The 21491-nt window shown below is 37.0% G+C and overlaps 2 protein-coding genes across 7 annotated transcripts in view; one reads left to right on the top strand and one right to left on the bottom strand.

Annotated features, from left to right (window-relative positions):
- Positions 1 to 21491, bottom strand: part of TMEM117 (transmembrane protein 117) — a 180760-nt gene that overhangs the window by 149486 nt on the left and 9783 nt on the right. For all 6 annotated transcript variants that reach the window (XM_033057980.2, XM_033057983.2, XM_033057981.2 and 3 more), the window contains exon 3: positions 5493 to 5625. In XM_033057980.2, coding sequence (XP_032913871.1) covers positions 5493 to 5625 — 133 coding nt within the window. The remainder of the gene's footprint in view (positions 1 to 5492; positions 5626 to 21491) is intronic.
- LOC116995340 (P2Y purinoceptor 1-like) lies at positions 7368 to 12951 on the top strand. The gene is made up of 2 exons (XM_033057987.1): positions 7368 to 7437; positions 11939 to 12951. Exons 1-2 carry the CDS (start codon positions 7368 to 7370, stop codon positions 12949 to 12951), a joined length of 1083 nt encoding a protein of 360 aa, XP_032913878.1.

Raw genomic sequence — 21491 nt, forward strand, 5'->3', positions numbered from 1 at the left:
TCCCTAGGATCTATGATGATTCTATGCCAACTGTTTTGCGATATGCAAGACTTCCTTTGTCCTTTTGCTGCAGAGAGTGTGGTTTGGGGAATGTTTCTTGGTCCTTAAAAGGTTTGGGTTTTCAGTGTCATCATCTTGTAATTGCACCTAAATTAAGCATTTTCTATTCTTTGCCATTTCGTGGCTTGGAAGGAGGAAAAGCTTGATGAAGCCTACTTCACAGATGAAAGAAGCAATATGGCAGATTTAGCACATGGAGAGGTACTTTTTGACTGGTGGGACACCGTGAACTAGCTTGGAATTTGATTTTCAAGTACTAATCCTGGCTGAAGACACTTTCCAATCACAATGACTTGGAAAATATGGTTTCTGTTCCTGCTGTGATCTCACTAGATGCTTTACGATCCCAGCTGGGAGGACAACCTGCAATAAAAAGGCTAACTTGAAAACCTCTTACAGACTGCATTCTTAGAGCAATATTTTGCATCCATATTTTGTATAACCATAATAAACTTTCTGCTTCTATTCACTTTTACATAATGCAAACATGTCACAATTTATTCTGTTTAGAAGCTATAAACATTCTAAGGGAGTTCCTGTTTTCCACATACATTTTGAGAAAGAATGATGGCCTCAAAGTATTAGTGTCTGAGAACAGCATAGAAACCTTACAGATCTGGAACCTTTTCTTCCAGCAGTTCACAAAAGCTTGAACTTTCTAAAGCTCGCAGTATAATACTGCAATCTTTGCTAAATATTAACATGACTACATTTAAATACCCAGCTACACCAAATATACACAAATTATTTATCAACATAAAGCCCACAAAACATATGGCCAGGTAGATACAGCTATTGTCCCTAAATCTTGCTGTAAAATTATGCTAACAATGACTAATCCTTGACTCTAATGAGCAATCAAACAAACTAAAGCACAGAATCCTGAACAACATGTAGCTTTAAAGCTTTGAGTAAATACACATTCCCAGGGACACAATAATCTGTATCTTGGGGAAAAAGGAAAAGGAGCAGTAACTAATTTGGATAAGGGTAAAGTATTTAATAGAAAGCTATTATTGTGGCTTTTAAATATATAAATAGCTGTTTCCTTGTTTGAGCTTGTTAAACAAAATGCAAGCCCTTTTTACAGGCATTTGTCAGCTGCAGATTGTAACTGGGTCCAAATTCACTAAATCACTCTAACTAAAATGAATTAAAGTTGCATTTTTATTCCTAAGGAATTTCTGCAAGTAATGTAAACTGTATTAAAATGTCACAATTTTTCTGCAAATGAAATTAGCAGTAAGAGAAGATAAAACTACACCAAAAGACGATGTACTTTCCCCTCAGTGCTCAATAAGAATCACCAAAACCTTTTGACAGCACAGCTAATAAATTCATACCAAACTCTCTCCTGACACATGCAACACTCAAAGAAGACAATCCCAACAATTTGTATTATTGTAAAATGGGCTTGTGTCTGTTATTTCGCTGACACTTTACAGTGTTGAAAATGAAGTACCTGAACATTCTTTGTACAATTGAAACTTTCTTTGTCTGAGACAAGACAGCTGACATTTGTAAGGCAAGCAGTCACAACTTTGATTTTTGGATGTCATATGAAAAACACATCACTGTGTCGTAATGTAAAACATCAAAGCAGTATTTACTGATGCAGGCTCCCCAAGGAGAAAATGGATTTCCTTTTCATGATACAATCTCTACTTAAAGCAATACAGTTGGGAAAACTGTGTAGGTACAGACCTGGAATACTTCAGTATGTCAAGGGTACAAAAGTCACATATAAATGACAAAAGTATGGGACAGTCCCTGGAAAGTTCCAGACCTGAAATTCCTTTAAAAAAAGACACAATAAATAAAGGGGTCTGAATTTGCTTGTGGCACAGAAAAACACAGAGAAAAGTTTGATAGCAAGGATCCCTGTATACTTTCATGGGATTTAGCTTCTTAAACTGTACCCTTTGCTGCCACCACGTGGTTTTGCTGCAAGATACTTTTTGACACAGAAAAATAAGTTTTTTCCTTTCATTTATGTTTCAAATACAGCCTTGAATAAATAAGCCATGTTGCTTATCTGTTAACAGTTCAAAATCACTGCTTAATTTCAAGACTCTAAATGGCCTAAGATAATAAATAAACACCCAAGTCCCTCCCGTCTTAACAAAAGTATTCAATGGTATTTTGATAACAGTTATATTCACCAGATATTCAGCTCTGACTACAAGAACAGTGACCTTATGTATAGTGGATCGGTGTTCTACACTGTGAAATACCTAAAAGGAAACATCACTGAAAAAAAACAAAATAGTGACTCTAAATTTAAAAATATATATACCAATCTGTTCCAAAATTTTTACTTCAAATAGTTACACTTTCACCCAGAAGACAGCTGTATAATACATATTCAAATACCGGTAACTTGCTCATATAATTGTAGAATCGTTAACATTGGAAAAGACCTCCATGATCATCAAATCCAACTCAACTGAGAAGAAGTGTATTTACCACTAAGCCATATCCTCAAGAGCCACATGTCTTTTGAACACTTCCAGAGACTGTGATTCCACCACTTCCCTGGATAGCCTGTTCCAGTGCTCAATAACCCTTTCTGTGAAGCACATTTCCCTAATATCCAATACACACCACCCTGGCACAGTCTGGGGCTGTTCCCTCTCACGCTGCCAGGAGATGCCTGGGAGATGGACCCCACCCTGCTATTGCTTCCTTTCAGGTTATTGTAGATGCTGGCAGGGTGTCTCCTAATTCTCTTTTATTCCAGGCTAAAAACCCCAGCACCCTCAGCCACTTTTATTATGACTCACTCTCAAGACCCTTCACCAGCCTCCTTGCCCTTCTCTGGCCCTGCTCCATCACCTCAATGTCTTTCTTGTAGTAAGGGGCCCAAAACTGAACACGATATCCAGCCTGTGCTCTTCCCTGCAAACTGCAGTCCCTACTGCTATTTTTTTTAAGGGATATATATTCACACTTTTTTAGGTTTGCTGCACTAAGATCCATGTGAAATGTCTTCAAAAAATACTTTTTAAAAACTCCCCAATTTTGGCAACTGTAACATGTACCTTTTTTAGATGGTTATATGACAGAACTTTCAATTACAGGTTTCTCAAACCCTCAAAGGGCTTTTGCTGTAACCAGCCATGCTGGCATAATGCAGGATGTATGACTTTCCTACTTGTGCATCAGAAAGGGATTTTCATTGATGAGACCAAACATCTGACATAAAGAAACTTTTCAGAATCCCTCTGGCGCCAGCACCCAGGGAAAAGTGATACAGAGACATTGCAAGGAGAAAACAAAAACAACAAAAAGAAAAAGAAAAAAAAAAAAAAACCAGAAAAAAGTGTTTTTCAGTTAGTCTTGTAGACAGGAAGGCTTTCATAGCCCTCATATTGAAAGATGTATAATCTGGGATGCCTGTGTTTCCTAGGAGCCCGCAGGCTCAAAGATAAGTTTCCCTCCACAAACACCATAACCTTCATGCAGGTAAACTCTGACCTTCATCCTGGAAACCAGTCCCTATGGTGACAGTCATTTCAGTAAGGCACTGTGGTAAAAGATACAGACAGAGCTGCTTTTTAGCACAGAGGTACAAACCATGAAGCAAATAGCTTTCATTTACTCAGGAAAAAATAATGTACTTCTTGAAATACTTCATTAAGGCAACATGGAGCAGTTGGCTTTGATGATGTTTGTTGTAGAAACCCTCTTTTCAAAAGTACTACAGATTGTTCTACCCCAACTTTGAGAGGACTCATCCAAGAGCTCTGTTTCACTGATGATTTAAGTTCTGTTGTTTGAGACTGAAACTGTTTGTTCCATATCCTTTCCTGCTGGAATGGAGAGCCGACTTGTCTGTAAATGAGCCCTCAGCCCACTTCAAAAAAAGCTGTGCAATTCCATGAGCACATGAACCATGAACCTCCCACAAGAATCACAATAAAATCCAGAGATGGGGCATAAGCTTCAGGAAAGGAGAGGCTTCACCCCACAGAAAGCAAGAGGGCACATTGTCTGACACAGCTATTTTAGTACTAGGCTGTGCCTATTTCCATGGATTTGGATGCTGATAGCCACACAATCTCTTCAGTGCAGCTAATGGAAGCTTGTAACTGATACAGGAAGCAGGAATGTGGACAAGGACAAATGAAATGTGATTTCCAGACATGAGTCAGGCTTTCAAAATTCTTAATGCTTTGTCTAACAGCTAGCCGGTTCTAGTTTATGGAACATTAGGAACACCAAATATAAATCTTAACATAATACCGATAATAGTATGACTACATAAATAGAGAAGCCAGAAACCTGCAATGCTCCCTGCTTCCTCATCCTAATTATCCCACCTGTTATTGAGCACCTACTCATATTTACCATGTCATTACTGTGATCGTTTCATAAAACAGTCGATGAGTCTGATGCTTTACCTGCCTGGCTCAAACCAATACATTTAGTCTGCATGTCACAATCTCATGATTATCCCAGCTGGTCTGTGCTTATGTTCATTCAGTGACAGGCAGTCTGCCTCCTACTCACCTTTTTCTTTATGTCACATTGTTTACAGGACTTTGAACACTGCACATTTTTGTTGACATGTTTAAGATCTGTAACACACCACACCACAGCCCATTAAATTGCTCATTATCAGTTTATTTGTATAGCTCTGATATTCTGTTAGAAACAAGAAATTTAATTATTTGAATTGTTCTTCAACTCAAAAATAGTTTGGATTTCTTATTCCCTGCTGGGAAGTCTTTAGATGCTACCTTGCCTTTCATAAACAATATTGCTCTGGGGTTTTTGTCCAATCCACTCATTTTGTACGTAATAGACGACTAATAATAGAGGCTTTCTCAGGAAAATCAACACATGAAAGTGGTGTTAATTTTGAGATAATAGGAGAAAACAGGTCTTAAGACAGAAAATTAATATAAAGAGGTCCATTTAAAATAAATACATATATAATAGATGGTTGTTCTTCCCTCAACCAAACACAATTTTGCTCTGTCAGAGTGCCTTATGGGAAAAAAAGTTAAGAATATTCTAAACAAACTGGATCATCAAATATTATTTTACATAAACAAAACAGAACTATACTACCCATTTAATACCTATGAGCTTCCTCAAATTTAGCTATTTCAATTACTTTTAACTCTGAACTTCCTCCCCAGGCACAATAGTAATGCTTAATCTTATAAACCACTCAGCCATAACTTCAAATCAGTCCAGCTGTAATTAAAAAAAACCACCAAGATATAATAGTCATTATTACCATGATCTAACAGTTGTTAACATTAGTCTGGGACTCCATTTTTTATAACCAATATTTTTATCTTCTTGGTTAATCAACCAATTAAATTACTATTCCACCTAAATTCAGAAAGCAGAGGAATTAAAAAGTTTACAGTGAAATATATTCTAGAGCAAAATAGACAAAAATAATCTCTGGAACCTACCTCATATTCCCTGCCATAATGAGGAACAGGTTATAAATGTGAGAAAATATGAAGAGGAAGAGGATGGTACTGAAGAACATTGTCATCCAAGACCCATGGTCCTCTCGAAACATTTTCAGACGGAGCAACTGACCTATGATACAAAAATTATGAGAAGTATTTTAGTCAGTAAATACATGTTTACATTTTAATAAAATCAAAATATAGTATACTAAACTGTATTGCTTCCTATATCCAATTATTCCACTGTGTGTGAGGAGGACAGACTCAGCATCATGCAGACAAACTACTCTTCTGTAGTTTAGCATGAACAGATATTATTGCTACAGAATTGTAAATTATTTGCAATCCAAAAGGGGGGAAAATGCAATAATAACTTATTAATAGCAGTATTTTTAAGACACTATGAGAAAGACCACAGTTCGTAACAATGCATTCCAAATGCTAAAAGAGGTTAGTGATTCATGCATAATTTTCTTTTTTTCCTGTCTAAGACAGCTTTTCATGTCTAAGACTGTGAAGTATTTGGGCTATGTCCATTGAGAAATACTATTTTCTTCCCTAATTTAATTTGGAAATCAAATTATGAGTCGGTGTAGAATCTTGTAATGTATGTTTTCCTTAGACCTAATCACTTTAATCATATGATATGGTATTATACTTTATTCTACAGTATTCTATATAGTGTCCATGCAGTAATTTATACAGTATTCAAAGAATGCTGGTGTGTCTTGCCACTCGAAAAGAAGCTCTGCTTACTCTCACCACTGCTGTTAAGTGAAATCTTTATGATATTTTTGCTGCAAACATGTTTTTCCTGGGTTAGCTTTTCTTCTCTGTCATCTCTTACCTTTAAAGAATTGTTTAGAGTATTGAAAACCAGCACAAGAGATGGGAATTTGCTTTTGCAAGGCTGAGAGCGCCACAGCAGAAGCCAAGAGGGGGTAAAGGAAGACGATGGATAATTCGGGCAGCAAGGTGAAGGACAGCATCTAAAAAAGAGATAGTGCAGCCTGGTGCTAAAAGATGTCATAACAGGGAGAACAGAAGTAATATGAGGAGCTGGACAGAAAGCATCAAGGGAAGTGATACAGCAGACTCAATGTGAAATGGTCTGGGGACGGAAGCAATTTCTCTGAGCTGGTTGTTGAACTACCAAGTCCACATTTAGTATTGATTAGGGCTGGACAGAGGGGAAAGCTATAAAGTGGAAGAAAATAATACAAAATTTGAGGTGCTCATTTAGGCAGACAGGAAGATCCCAGGACTGGTGTTTGCTGCTGAAGATGGAGATGCAGGTTTGGGGGAAGAAGAATTGAGGACCTGGAGCAGACATACACTATGGGCTGAAGAGGTAGGATGTGAGCTCTGGATTAAGTAGTTGGAGGATGAGAGTTCTTTGACAAAGCTGAGACTTTGGAATTACGTGGGAACTATGAGGCAGGAAAAGTGGCAGGTAGGTATAGGGGGGCTGAACGAAGATCTATGACGGGACAAGAGCAACATGGGTCCACAGACCAGTCCAGCAGCAGGGCAGCAACCAGGATTCTGTGAGTGAAGAAAGTGTGCAAACACACATACACATGCCCCAAGCCCCTGTACTCTTCTAAGTTTTCGCTGCAGGAAACCATGACAGTCCCAGGCCTAGCTAGACTGAGGATGTCCCATAAGTCTGTCCTTCCCTAAAGAGCAAGTGGAGGCTGCTACAGCAATAACATATTATCCTCACTTACAGAGAGGAGGGGCTTAATGATAAAAGATATTTCCCTTGCAGTTTGATACCTGCTCTCTGAACAGCTGCCATTGTAGATGGAATATTACCAACACCTGGGATAATAAACAGTACGCACAGAATAGAGTTGTGATTTCAGATTAATGGAGAGAAAAAACACAGCCTGGAATCCAGACTTCTGTAAAACAGATAACACCAACTTTTCTAAAACAGGTAAGAGAAATATTTAATAAATATTCATTGCACCTGTACTCCTGAAAGCAATGTTTTATCCTATTTAGTTACTACACACTGATTAATATCTACAAATATGGTAAAGGTCATATTCTTACAAGAATATTTTCATAAATACTGTCTCCAGTAGACAAATTCTTGCACTTCAACTTTCCTTCTACTGTAGCTTGTGTTTGCCATATAGGACTTAATTAACTCTCAAGAAGGTTTCATCAGCATATTTTTAAATGAAAAAAATAGTACTTCAATCACAATACTGACACATAAAAATGAAAGGAATTGGATATTAGAACAATCTTCTTACCCAACTGCATACAAATATTGCAGGTATTACTGCTTGTTCCCACCATACCAGTATGTATAATATGCTAAATGCAGTTAAACTAAAATTTGTTAAATAATCCACCTAGTGCTCACGTTGCTTTATATATCCTTTTATATCAATTCAGTTGAAATAAAAATGGGTTGTATCAGATGATTACCTAACGGGTAAGTTGTTAAAGTAAAAATTGCAAATAGTGCTATTTTATAACAAAACCTAGGACTCTGTATAATGCTTTTTTTAAAAAGAAAATTAGCTAAAATGTTACACTTTGAAAGCACACATAACAGAAATACTATGGGGTATGGATGGTCAGAAATTTGGAAAACATATCTAGTAACTGGAATAGATTTGTACTAGATTAAAATACAATTCTAAACAGTCCAACAAAATTCTAAGAGTAATTCCAGAGAAATAGAACAGTTTATCAAAAATTAGGGCTTTTACTATAAAGAATAGCAAACAAAAAGTAGCAAGGGGCAAAGAGAGTAGATAAGGAATAATATTGCACAAAATAAGCTTTTGACTCAACTTTCTTTTTATAGTTTTTTACTTCAGGAAAAATGAGTTGCTTATTATGAGCTTGTTAAAAATGTTAAAAAAACCCCAACAGGTATGACAGAGAATAACATGATTATTAGGATATATTTACACATAAAAAATTATATACTTAAAAAATCCCAAATAAATGTGTAATGTCTAATGGACCTTTGCATATGCGAGTTAAATGCCTATAAATGACCACCAGTGATAAAATGTGAATTAACTATACACAAAAATCAATTAAGATTCTACCTCTACAAGAAGCTTCCTCAAAATGCAATTTTTTACTGGAAACAGCTCTTTTTATCTGCTCCAAGGCTTTGGAGAGCACATCAACGGTACTAGGGGAACACAGGGTAGCAGAAATTTCAGTGTTTAGGGTCCTGCAACAAACCAGGCAGTAACCAACCAGGATTTTTTTTCAGTCCAAGAGAAAAGACAACTCAATAGGCAGATACAAAAAATTGAGTCAAACAGGTCACCTTTTTAAAAACTAAAGCTTTCTAGTATCTTTAGCTACACAGCCCATAAGATGGTTGCATTCATTAAACTGCAGAAGCAGAACCAAGAGAAACAGCAAGTTCTTACCTGTGCATTTAGCATGCTTTCTTGTTTCAATTATGAGTGATGAAAACCATAAACTTCAACCATTTCCTGGGCATATTTCTAATATTCTAATACTAAGCTCTTCACTGAATCAGAAGTATGCCTTTAATTCTGGGTGTCACATCAAGGAATTGCTCTTTCTGCCCACTTAGTGCTCAAGGTTATCTTCATCAATGACTGAAACTGCGCAACTGAAAAATCAACCTCAATAAAAGGGAAGTATTTTTTTAACCTTGATAACCAATTCCACTTTCACAAAAGTTTGGCAGTTCTGGTTTTAGTCAGTAGGAACACCACATGCACACATATGCTGCTTATTCCACCCTAATACAATATGCATATGTGTGTTGACTGGCTTCACTTAAGCATACATGGACTAAGAAGTGAATGCTATAATGCTCAGAAAAAGAAATTTTTCTTAAAATAAAGATGCAAAATTTTGGATTTGAACTGTGAAGACAATCTAGTCATATCCTGTAAAGGGAGTGATTCTGTTGGTGCTAAGACAGAAGACTTGTTTTTGTCTGATATGAAAAATGTTACTTCTGAAAATTATTACAGCACATAACTTCTGGTCATCAGGGGAACTCCAATAGAGCATAGAGTAGGGCATACTGTCTGTCTTCCAGCATGCAGTCAGACTGCATCCTTGATTGCATAAGGACTTAAATTCTTCTGATGGAAGATCAGGAAATCCTGGAGTACCAAACTGGGGTCCAGACTCCTCTTGCTTATTAAGTTAACTCAGGGAAGGTTCTTGCTATCTCTGCACCTGTTCTCCTGTGTCCACCCTGTAAGTCACTCCTTTCAATTGCAAGGCATAGTTTTAAGAATCTAGCCTTATTTATAGTCTCTAAGCTCTTCTACATTACAAAGAATTAACAGGAGATAGGAAAAATATTTTAGAAAATTCACATAGGAATCCCCAGGTAGATGTGGGGGAAATGCCTACACAAACAGACATATATTCTAATGACTCTCTGAGCTCCAAATGCACCTTACACAGCTGGGTAGGCCTGTCCCCTCCAGCTACAAAACCAACTGAGTCATAAGGCTGCACATCCAGACTTCTTCCGGCCAACTTAGAGCAAAGCAGAGCAGGTGGCACAGCTGTTGGCCACCCTCTATTTAGACCTACCTACAGCCCTTGGCCAGCAGCTTAATAAGATCAGAATCCTGGCATTACAATTCTCTTGTGCAGCTATGGCCATGTTTGTAGCTGGTTTAGGACTTACTTATACTGCCAATACAACTTGGAATCAAGTGTCTCATGCCTTCATTTGTAAGTACTGAAAAGGAAGGCAGAGAAGTAGGAAATGCCATTTAATTCCAAGAACACACAAACTCTAGCCAAGAGGATTTCAGGATAATATAAATTTCCTATATCCATTCCAACTATTTTTAATTGAATATATAATGAGAAAATGTTAATTAGTTATGTTTCACATTTTAAAGAATTTACAGGGATATCATAAATTTCAGCAGAAGAAAGCAGTTTGCATAATTTTTTATATTCACAAAGGTAAGGAGCAGGGAATGTATAGCTACCTTAGGTTAAAGTCCAGTGCTTCACTACTTTAAAAAATACATTTATAGAATGAACACTCCCCACCTGTGAAATACACTGTGAGTAGAACAGATGGTTTTCTATCTACATAATTTCCTGAAAGTCATTTGACTGCCTTTGTTGCTGAGCTTCTAGAAAAACCACTTTCCCTCCTAGTTTTGCTGAGTACAGTCTAAACCAGCTTTTTGTCAAGTAACGGAGTGGACTATAAATTTGCAAAACACGATAATGCAGTCTTTATTTAGGAGGTCTTCACTGCAGCTTCTTTTCTTTATATTTTGACCCATGTGAACATACATTTTGGAAAAGTCTTACTGCATTAAGCTAGACATGAAAGCAAAGCATTACATTAGGGAAAAAAACGTTATTGCCAACTTAACAGTTGAAGATGGTTCAAAATTTTCATTGAATCAATAACAAACTGAAAAAGAACCTTTCTTTCACTCAAAGTATGGCCTGTACTAATGAAAATTTTATTCTGTCAGAGTAGCAAGCACTGTAATGGACTCTGATCTACAAATTGCTGTTTGGATGATCCTCATACAAAGCTTCTACTTGGACAGACCTCACAGTTTGGCATCATTTGGAAATTTTCTAGAAACATAACAAACTGCAATTGGTGACAGCTCATTCTGACAGGACATTTCAGCCTTTGGTTTTATTAGGAGTAAAAAAATCATTAGAATTAAGCATAAAAACTTGCTTCGAAAATCTTTGAACTGCAGATCTATATTACATGCACTCCATAATGCGAATTAATACAAAGTAGGTCATAAAGTTAGACAAAAAGAACTCTAACCCTACCAAAGCACAATTTTTAACCCTGGGACAAATATTTACAGAAGAAAAACGAAGAAAAGGGTCAAAAAAAGCACCTTGTCTAGCTCTTTAGATGGAAAAGTTTCTGTGGCCTTCACCAAAAGCAGAATTTCATCCTCCTTTGTTTTGATGTTGTTTTCTTGATCTCAGTCACAGTTCACTGCACAGCTGCCCACATGAAACTTGCCCCTAGGCCCCATATGGATGCTCAAAGCAATCAAAGCAATGATGGAATGAGCATGGGCAATTATTGTCCTCCTGTCATCTCTTCTGCTTTTTCCAAAGATAGATACAAACACATTAGTGGCCAAGGGACACTGCTCTCACTTGAGAGTGTACACTTTTTCCTCACATCCATCATACTCTACAGTAAATAGCAGAGAGGAAAGTATATAAAGCTTTGCATATAAGTTCTTGAAGATCTGTTTGTGTGGGTGTTGTAGAGTAAGCTGTGTTACCTGCTTGGAGTTTATATTTTTTTCAGATAGAGAAGAGAGTGTGTACATTCTACTATGTTCTGAGCTCAAACACACTGAATTTAACTTATTATTTCTGAATTTTAAATGCAATGTATCCAACTCAATTTTTATTTTAAAGGCTGTTGTTCTCTCTTTTCCCTTCAGGTGTACTCCATGGACAGACGATGAATGGCACATGCATTATTCTCATTTGCAACAGAAATCCCAAGCTGGAGTGGTACTGTTATTTGCTGATTGTGGTTTGCCTTTTGACTTTATTTACAGGATTTCTAGGCAATATACTTGCACTACGACATTATGTTTACTGCATGAAGACATGGACTACCAATACCATATTTCTCTTTAATTTGGCACTGTGTGACTTTGCTTGGACTCTCATGGCACCTTTTTCAGTGTATTACAATATCCAGAAGTTTGCTGTCTATTTCAGTCTAGCTTTTTATCAGATCATAGAACTATTTTTCAGTGTTAACATCTACGGAAGTGTGTATTTCCTGACACTTATCAGTTTTGACAGATACATAGGTGCTGTTCATCCCATCAGTTCATTAACATGGTGGGACAAAGAAAAGGCTGTGTTTTGCACCATTGGGGTATGGATCTTCATACTGATGGCATCCCTGCCTGAGGTTTACTCCACAGTTGCAGCTAGAAGACAGCATGACGTCATAAATTACCTGGATATCACTGAAGAACCATTACAATTTGCCACGCCATTCACATTCTCCAAAATTGTACTGAGGTTCCTAATTCCAGCCACAGTCATCTTTACATGCTATATGTTGACTCTCAAAGCATTACTACAATTCAGCAAACGTCAGCAAAGAAGGAACAGACTTGTTAGGCCACTGCTACTGATTTCAGCTGCCATGATTGTGTTCGCTGTTTCTGTCATACCTTACCATGTTATGATGATGGTGATAATAATTTACAGAATTAATTGTCAACCACCCTGTGGGAATATAAGCACATTAAGTGCCATTTACAAAGTCACAAAGATCATCTGCGGCATAAACAGTTGCCTTGACCCAATCATTTTTACAATAGCAAATAAGACATTCTGTCAAAGTATAAAATGTCATCCCAAATGCCAGTACTGTTGTTGTCTGAAAGGAAGGGTAAGGGACATCACTCTGTCCTTGAGAACAATTACTTAAATACCAGTCTACAAAGACTTGTATCTCCAACTGTTCATTTGGCTTTGTGTCATCAGACCGATTTCATATTTCTCTCCCCTGTTGTACGGATATCTCTCAAATAAGCAAGAATACACAGAAATGCAGAGTAAAATTTTACATGACAAGAAACACTAGCAGCTCCTAGCTTTACAGAATTGGCATTTTAAATATTGTTGTCATACCCTAATTGATTGTGAAATAATACTTCTAGCTGCATGTACATGCAACATGGAATAAAAAATGATAAAATGTTCTAAGTAGCTCCTTTAATTCTGAGTGAGATTAAGAACAGACAGTGTTGAGAAGCCTCCTTATAGTTACTGTTAATTATTTCTTCATCTATTTAAGTGCTGCTGTGATTGTGATTGTGCAATTAATAACTGTCAGAATGCTTACAGCTGAACTGCTTGAGCATTTGCAAAGGGGCTTTCTACAAGTACTTCATTTTAATGCTGCTTGCACTAGAGTTCCAACAGCAGTAGAACCTCATTAACCCAGGAAAGTGCAGCACATTTCCAAAAACAAACAAATAAAAAATAAATGGTAAAATAAAGTCCCTGAGGATAGTCAGAGCCACAGTGAATCTGCTCATGAAATAAATAAGCATGGATTAGAGAGCTGTGCTAAGTCTTCTCCCAGGCAGCAGGGGCTCCCCACAACCCCAGGCAGCTGCAACTGTTTGTTATCAGTGCTTTGCCTCAGGGGAGCCCCTGTTCTGCCTTGAACTCTGAACTTCTCTACAGGGAGAAGACTGCACTGGAGAAGCTCTGAAATAAAAAGGTGGCTGAGCTGCAAGAAGCATGAGAGATGCCACTACACAGAATGATTCTTCTCTTGTTCCTTTGGGGTCTTAGCATCACAGTTTCAGGACAGTCCAAGATAATTAGACTACAATACATTTTAGTCATTCAACCAACACAACAGTCATCAGAACATCCACCTTCAAGAGTCATTAAATATGTGTTCTTTCATTACACTGTATGGGCAAAATAATCATGTTCTAATAATCAGCCACCTGCTGACTTGTTTTCTTGCCAAGTTCCACACATTACCTTGTTAATTATGAAAGCCCATGTATCAGTGAGCACATTAACTTTACTTTCAAAGTTATTGATGATGAAGTAGATTTTAATATACTTTGTACAGTCTTAATTCTTTAATTTCCACAGTTTTAATCTTATTTTCTCCTCGTATGTATTAGAAAATTATACCTACATGGGTATTCAATCTCTCTTGTTTTGTCAATTATATTGTCAATTATATTGTCAATTATATTTACATATAAAATCTAAGAAAAAAAAATTTAATTGTCTGTGACAAGAAAATAATCTGGTTTTGATAATCTGAGACACTTTACAGATGTTGGGATGTATTACTACACTCACAAAAGCCCACAGAAAAATTGTATGTCTATGTGTACTTATTCTAATTACTGCTTCTTTTCTTCGATATTTCTCAATATTTCATTTTTTCTTGCTTTAGAAGAGAAATATTTTTAATTGTCTGTTAGAAAGATGCTTCCATGTCTGTTCACCTCCATTGTCTGTGTCTACAAGTTCTATAAAGCTCATTAATTATCTGTTAAAGCCATCTATAACAGAGGTCCTAAATGCCCACACAAATAAGAGAAAAAGGGGAGGAAAAAAAGAGAAGAAACTACCTCATGCTTCTAAAAAGAATAGTCTCAACCAGCCCTGAGTAATGAAGAACAGAAGGGAAAAAAGCAGATAAGGCATTGCTACAAAACACATCTGTGCCACAGTGCCTCTGCTGGCTGTTCTCCCAGCCTGGACATCTCACACAGCATGCCTTTGTCCTGGGCTGAGTCTAAAAGCACAGCCTAATCTTTATACTTCCATCTCTTGCACTAAACTATTTCTGTTTCTCATGATACTCAGCAATGAATACACTCTAGTAGCTGATAAGGGTTCCAGAAACTTGTTTTCCTGATTATAAATGGTTATATAATCAATTAAGCATACTTTTTAAAAGCATTTTTGTTCAACTAGGCTGATCTAATGCTACTGTTGCTCTGATCGAAACCAAAAGTTTCCTGCAAAGTAAGAGTAAAAAGCCACAAGACATCTGTTCATATTTACTTGCTTATATTTTTACTTTGAAGTACATTATCCTAAATTGTTTTATTATAATATTACCTGGATAGAATGACATAAACAAATGAAATTAAATGTTTATTCCATTTTGCTACAATAAGTGAACAATAAACTAAACAGCCAAGAGCCAAAGTAAGCATCTTCTACTGTGACAATTATGTTGCAATACTGGTTTCTCACAGATCTTTGTTTGGACTAAATCTGAGGACATGGTATCCAGTTAAATACTTAATTATTATGAGTTTGAACACATTATTGTAATAATGTATTAGCCTACAAAACTCACTACAAGGTCTTGGTAGGTTTTGTGTACCTTATCTAGATATCCTAACATCTTCGCAATACATTCAAGGAACACAAGATAACCACGGCCTGAAAGATTTGACTTTTTATGTACGTGCTCAGCTGCTGACAGCAAAACAACTTTCTCATTTACTATTGTACATTCAGCATTGTTATGCAAGCAAAAAGTCATTAAACCAAAAATCTCTACATTGAAGTGATAAATTTTGCTACAAATTTCTAAAAGTTGCTAAGGAAAGCAATCTTTATATTCTCTATTTTTCTTTGTAAAACTTTCATCTCAGAGAGAAACTACTGAAATGTTTACCTATTAAGACAGCTTAAGAGCTTACTTTTTTAAATAAAAATGTTCAGACCTGCCTAAAAGTTTGCTTTTCTCTTCAAGATACGTAAATGAGTGTATTTTGATATCAAAGTTTTTCTTTGCCACACCTCAGAACCACCTCACTTGGCAAAAAACCGTAACAAATAATACCACAGTTGTATTAAAATACTTCATTATTGTACATTGCTTTCATCTGTGGAAGTCAAATCTTCTTAGGCAGGAGAAAAATATGCCTAGGCTGATTCTACAGCTGGAGGAACCACAGCAGAGGCAGGTAATACGGTCCATCATCTGCCTTGTAAAGAAATGCAGCTTCTCTGCTCCTACTCTAGAGAGACATCCAAGACTCTGAGTGGCCAAGTCTCCCTGTGCTCTGCCTGCAGCCTGCAATCAAGAGATGATGGGATGTGCTGGCCTCCTGCAGAGACCTATCAAATCTGCAGCCTTCCCAAGTTCTCTTCTCAGGACTTCTCCCAGCTTGGCACTTACCAGCTCAGTCCCTTCCACTTTGCATGAGTCAGCATAGATGGGGCTTCCTCCAGCTGGGAAAGGTGAACCTTAATCAGGGAGCACTGCTGTTCTCAGCTTTTGCAGTCTAAGGTAAAATGCAGCCTAATGTCACAAAAGGTAACAGCCAAGGTCTCAGCTACTGACCTGGCTAGAAAACTGATGTCCTCACACAGAACATGGTGTACTAAGACAAGGGGAGCTTAGGATCTCCGGTTTCCCACCACTTCAGCCAACACTGGTCACCAGACTGATGCCCACAGACAGATGTCTTTCCACTTGTGCAGCCTGCCTTATCTGATTTTGGTGGTCTCAAGGGCCGTGTCTGAACTAGAGACTGCAGGTGAGCGCACACAGGTGAAATGCATAGCACTCTACCTTCTTTAGAGAAAGAAATGCCACTTCAGAAATGCCACTTCAGAAATGCCACATAGCCTTTAAAGATTTTTTGCTATTTCTCAAAGAAGAAAAGAATTGTTCAAAAGAATGCACGTTCATCTTTTAATACCAAAACAAGAACAGGAGGATGGACTTTTGCTGCTGCAAGGAGAGAGCTGACATGTTCTTTTCTTGGTGGATTACCCCAAGGCAAGAAAGAGCCGTGTGGTGATGGTCAGTGCCATCTGCCATACCAAACACTGCAGGGGGTGTCCTGAAGGCACCACATCTCTGCTTTACATTAATGTCATTGCTATTACCTTGAGGCAATATTTCAGGCTGCTGATTTGAAAGCGTTGTAAAATGCAGATAATGTGGGAAGATGTAAAGCTATGCCAGAATTAGTGTGCAGGCAGGTTGAATTCAGAATTTTTCGTCACCTCTCAACTTGCATTATAAAGATTTAGCTTATAATTTTAATTTTAGACTTTACTATTACTGAAATTATTGCTTCATGTTTAGACAATTGTGCTGATGCAGATAAAAGGAAACCTGTAAAAATAGATATTGGTTTCCTGTAATGTTTTAGAACATTTTTTAGTGGGGAACTAACTGAAAACCCTGCATTAGCAACAGAAAATGCTAACGCATTTGTTCCTGAGGTGTAGATTTTTAAATTCTACCTGACTCAATCCCAGGTTACAAAACTAACATGAAAAAATAATTCTCTTTTTAAATGGTCTCACTGCATAGTATTTAAAAAAAGTTATTTAGAGGGCATGTGAGTATTTAATTATAATTTTACACTCTTTAGTCTTTTAGAATTTTTGGCATTTTTGAGAAACCTGGGTTTTACCTGTCAAACCTATGTAAGCAATTTCATTATCATAATTTTTTTTTTAATTTTTGAGCTAAAATGTTTTATCACCATGTATGTCACGCCCCCAGAAACTACATCCTCCTTCTTTGAATTCTTTGGAATCCAAACTTCATAGCAGATAAAAGAAACATAGCAGTATTTATAGCCTGTATAATGCTGGCTGAACTCTGAAGGGAAGTGCTGAAATCTCTGTTCTTCAATACCAGTTTGATGATGCTCTGTAACAACTTGTCAAAATAATCAGGGTTTTTTTCTATAATGTTTGTTCTTTTCTCCTGAAGCCAATTCACAAGCTTATTTTTAATAGTAAATAGAATTGCTTACGATGTATCTACTACACAGGCCTTTAAAATAAACATCAGAAGACAAAGTAAATTAAGCATGAGGTTTATTTTTTTGTCTTCAATAAATATTTTCAACTCTGCAGTCTATGACAGAGACTGTGACCAGATCTCAAATTGGACAAACAGGCACTCCACGGGTTACTGAGCATGTCTGTGTTCCCAGTGCAAAACAAAGTGAAGAATTGGTTTTGTGGGACTGAGAGGAAGCACATTCCAATGACAAAAAGATGCTCTGTAGCTCCCAGTGGAATACAGGGGTATGCACATAGACCTGAGCCTTTCCAGACTAGGTGAAAACTGGTTTTTTGTAAGCTGTACACTTCTCAACTGGCAGCTGTATAAGCATCTAGAGCAACACTTGTCTGAGCACCAAAAAGGGATGCAACCAGTTAAACCAGTTCTATGTCAGAACTAACATGTGCTTCAATCTGCACAGATCTTACACAGGAAGGTTGATTATTATTCTGCCAGATTTGGAGCAGTCTTATGGTTAGCAATTGTACTTCTTACAAATGAGTGTGTAGCACTTGCAATATATTCCAGAATATTGTGCCTGTGGTTACAGAAGTGGTTGACAACCCTAAAACTCCATTAACTTTGTCTTACTACGCCTTTATCCTTCTAGTAGGGGATGGAGGATGCCAAATTACTATTTCATCAAACCTATTTTATAATGGCACCACCAAAACAAATGATGCAAAATTTGCTTTCATGGGTTAAAATCTTTGCAAGACTTGTTTCAGTTTTGGGTTGAAGTTTCCAAATGTTGAAAAATTTCTTCAGGAAAAAAAAGGTCAAGTTCCCTACTTTGATAACTCAGGAATATATTTAAAATGTTTATAGAGCAAAAATTGAATAGCTATGTCATCCTTTAATCACCTGAAAATCTGAGTTTTTGCACTTGACATTTTTCACTCAGCTGAAAAATTCAGAGCAAGGTCATGAAAATCTAAGTATGAATACGTTTCACATACATAGCTTCCATCAATGCACAAATATCCTGCAATGGCAAAATGTTAAGCATTACTTATTAATTTTAATTTGTCTTTCTAGAAATAGCATATCATTCATTTGTATTATGCACACTATATAATCATGTCCAAAAAGGATTATCAACTACATTCAGATTGAAAGAGACCATAGACAAGACTAAACTGCTATAGCCCCTATATTTAGTAGTAATTTTGGAAAAATTGAATTTTAAATCATTTTATACTATGTTATTTTCAAAAGTAACCAGGGCAAATAATATATTGCAAGATCTATGTTTACTAGGAGTACTCTGGCTGGAGAAACTGTGGTATAATATTCAGTGAAACTGAAGAAAAGAATATTTCCATGGCAAATTTCCTTTGGAGCTGGTATATAACGAAGACAAATTCTCATCATTAAGAAAGCAAAAGGGTGTGTAGGTTACAAGTAGAACATACAAAAATACTCTTTCAAGGTGACTGCATTAAAAGATAGTAAACTATTAGATCAGCAGGGAGAAGGGGAGGAGCAGAATATTTTGTAATTGAAAAATGTTTTCGTTTTTTCCAATATATGCTTTTTTCCTTTGTTTTCAAATTAATTATTATTTTTTCCATAAAAATAGTGTGCAGAAATATGCATTGTTATTCTCTATCTAGCACATTCAGGTCTCCTTATTTGGAGAACTGTTTAACTAGCTGCCGTGTTCACTCGAGACCACTAGAAGGTGCTCCTCTGTTGAAAGAAATTATTTCTGTCTGAATTGCTGCTAAAAGCTAATTTTCCTCCAATAACTGGTTCTGGCCAGTTGTTTACACAGACTGCAATTGCAGCCACTACCCCTGCTATAAAACAGCTGGACCTCGTCTGCTATTAGCATTATCACAGCATGAAAATAACAGATCTGTTATCGTTCATTTTCTAATAAATCGAAATCCCATCTGAGCAGGATTCCAATTAATTTTGCTGCAAAGTGAGGCATGGAAATTGTGGTGGAACTAGCAAACCACACATTTTGTAAAGTTAGGAATCACAGAATCATTTAACTTGGAAAATACTTCTATGATATTTGACTCCAATTTTGCACCTAACACCACCAAACCCATTCCTGAAGTAAATTAAGATGGAATGCATCCCTAATTAGAATTTGAACACTTGTCTGAAATCTGAAGGAGAGCCCAACATTAAAAAAAACCTAAAATCAAAAACACCACATCAAACAAAAAACAAAGAACTGAGACAAACATATAAACACCAAGTATATAATCTACACCAATTCCACATGACAAAAAGTATTGGGGCATCAAACTTCATCTAAAAGTACAAGGACCAATAATTCATCTTTTATACACAGCCTTATATGAGCCTCAACCAATTTCTGGTTTAGTTTGCTACCCAGATAACCTCTGGGTACACACAGGTTGCCTTGGTCAGGTGTGTGTCCTAGCAAGGCAAGCAGAAACACAGTCTCAAGAGAAGTTTGTTTTCTCTCTGCAGCCTAAGAGATGGAAATCTATAGACTGCCCCAAGAGAGTAACACACCTGTTTTACTCTCTGAATTTAGACAAGCCATACAAAAGTGACCTCTAATTTAGACAAAAATTGCTCTACCTTTGGCTGCCACAGAGATAAGGCTTGTGGGATATAAGCCCCAAACCTCTTCAAAGTAATCTCAGCTGGAACCTATCAAGGACAACATGCAGTCAAGTTGTAGGCATGGAGAAAACAGTTTGTAAACAGTTTTTTATTTGCTGCATGAAGGTGACACAAAATTGAACGTTGTGCTAAGCCCTGAATTCCCCAGAGCAGGAACTCCACAGATATTCCACATGAAATATTAGTTTTTCAGTTCCTCCTCCCTTTTCTAGCACATTATACAGTCAGGTGTGGATTAACATCCATATTCTTGGTCACATACATCTACAAGCAAAGATTAGCAAAAGGGCTAGGATATTTGCGGGGTTTTGTTATTCAAAACGGTGGTCTCTCAATTTCTAGGCCTTTAACACAAGTAAGCTAAAATTAGATATTGTTGCTGTGACTCTCCGGGAATGTTTTTCTCCATCTTGCCTCATCTCTTTACTTCCTTTACTCATCTCTTTACTGCCCTAATAATTTTTTCATTATTTGTTTAGCATGTTTGACTTTACCTGAATCTTGTACAGATTTAATTTCTTATTTGCTTTACTACTAAACAAAAGTGTGCTTCATAGTAGACAGACATTGCATCAGTGTCCCAGAAATAGAAAACATTATTTAGCATGTACATAAGTGAGCACAATAAGCCCTATCCAGCTGGCCAAAGATCATATCCCAGTGCTGCAGATGAAAGCTGAATTCAAGGTTCTGCTGCTATCTCTACTCAGATGTCCAGCCTGCTCTTGGGAGACTCCTTTCCCACATAAAGACACCAGCAATGGTGTGAATCCTCAGAGCAGGAGAGTTTCTGCTGTTCCTGCTATCCCTTGGCATAAGTTACTCAATGGGGAAAGAGGCATTGCCCTTTGTAATGAAAAATGAAAAAGAAGAAGGCAGAAAATTCTGTTTTCCCACATCTCAAATTAGGGCATGTGCCTCTAATGTCTCAGCTGTCATATTTAGAAGCTCTGCATTTCTGCCCTACCTGTGTCATAGGAAACAATTACTGATCCCCCTCCTCCAAAGTCACTCTTGTTAGTGAATACGTTTACACATTC

This window comes from Catharus ustulatus, chromosome 4, assembly GCF_009819885.2.
Source record: "Catharus ustulatus isolate bCatUst1 chromosome 4, bCatUst1.pri.v2, whole genome shotgun sequence".
Taxonomy (NCBI): domain Eukaryota; kingdom Metazoa; phylum Chordata; class Aves; order Passeriformes; family Turdidae; genus Catharus; species Catharus ustulatus.

Coding starts and splice junctions, on each gene's coding strand:
- LOC116995340 (XM_033057987.1), top strand. CDS start 7,368: ATGGAGAGAAAAAACACAGCCTGGAATCCAGACTTCTGTAAAACAGAT. Junction 7,438..11,938: donor CACCAACTTTTCTAAAACAG/GTAAGAGAAATA, acceptor TTTTCCCTTCAG/GTGTACTCCATGGACAGACG.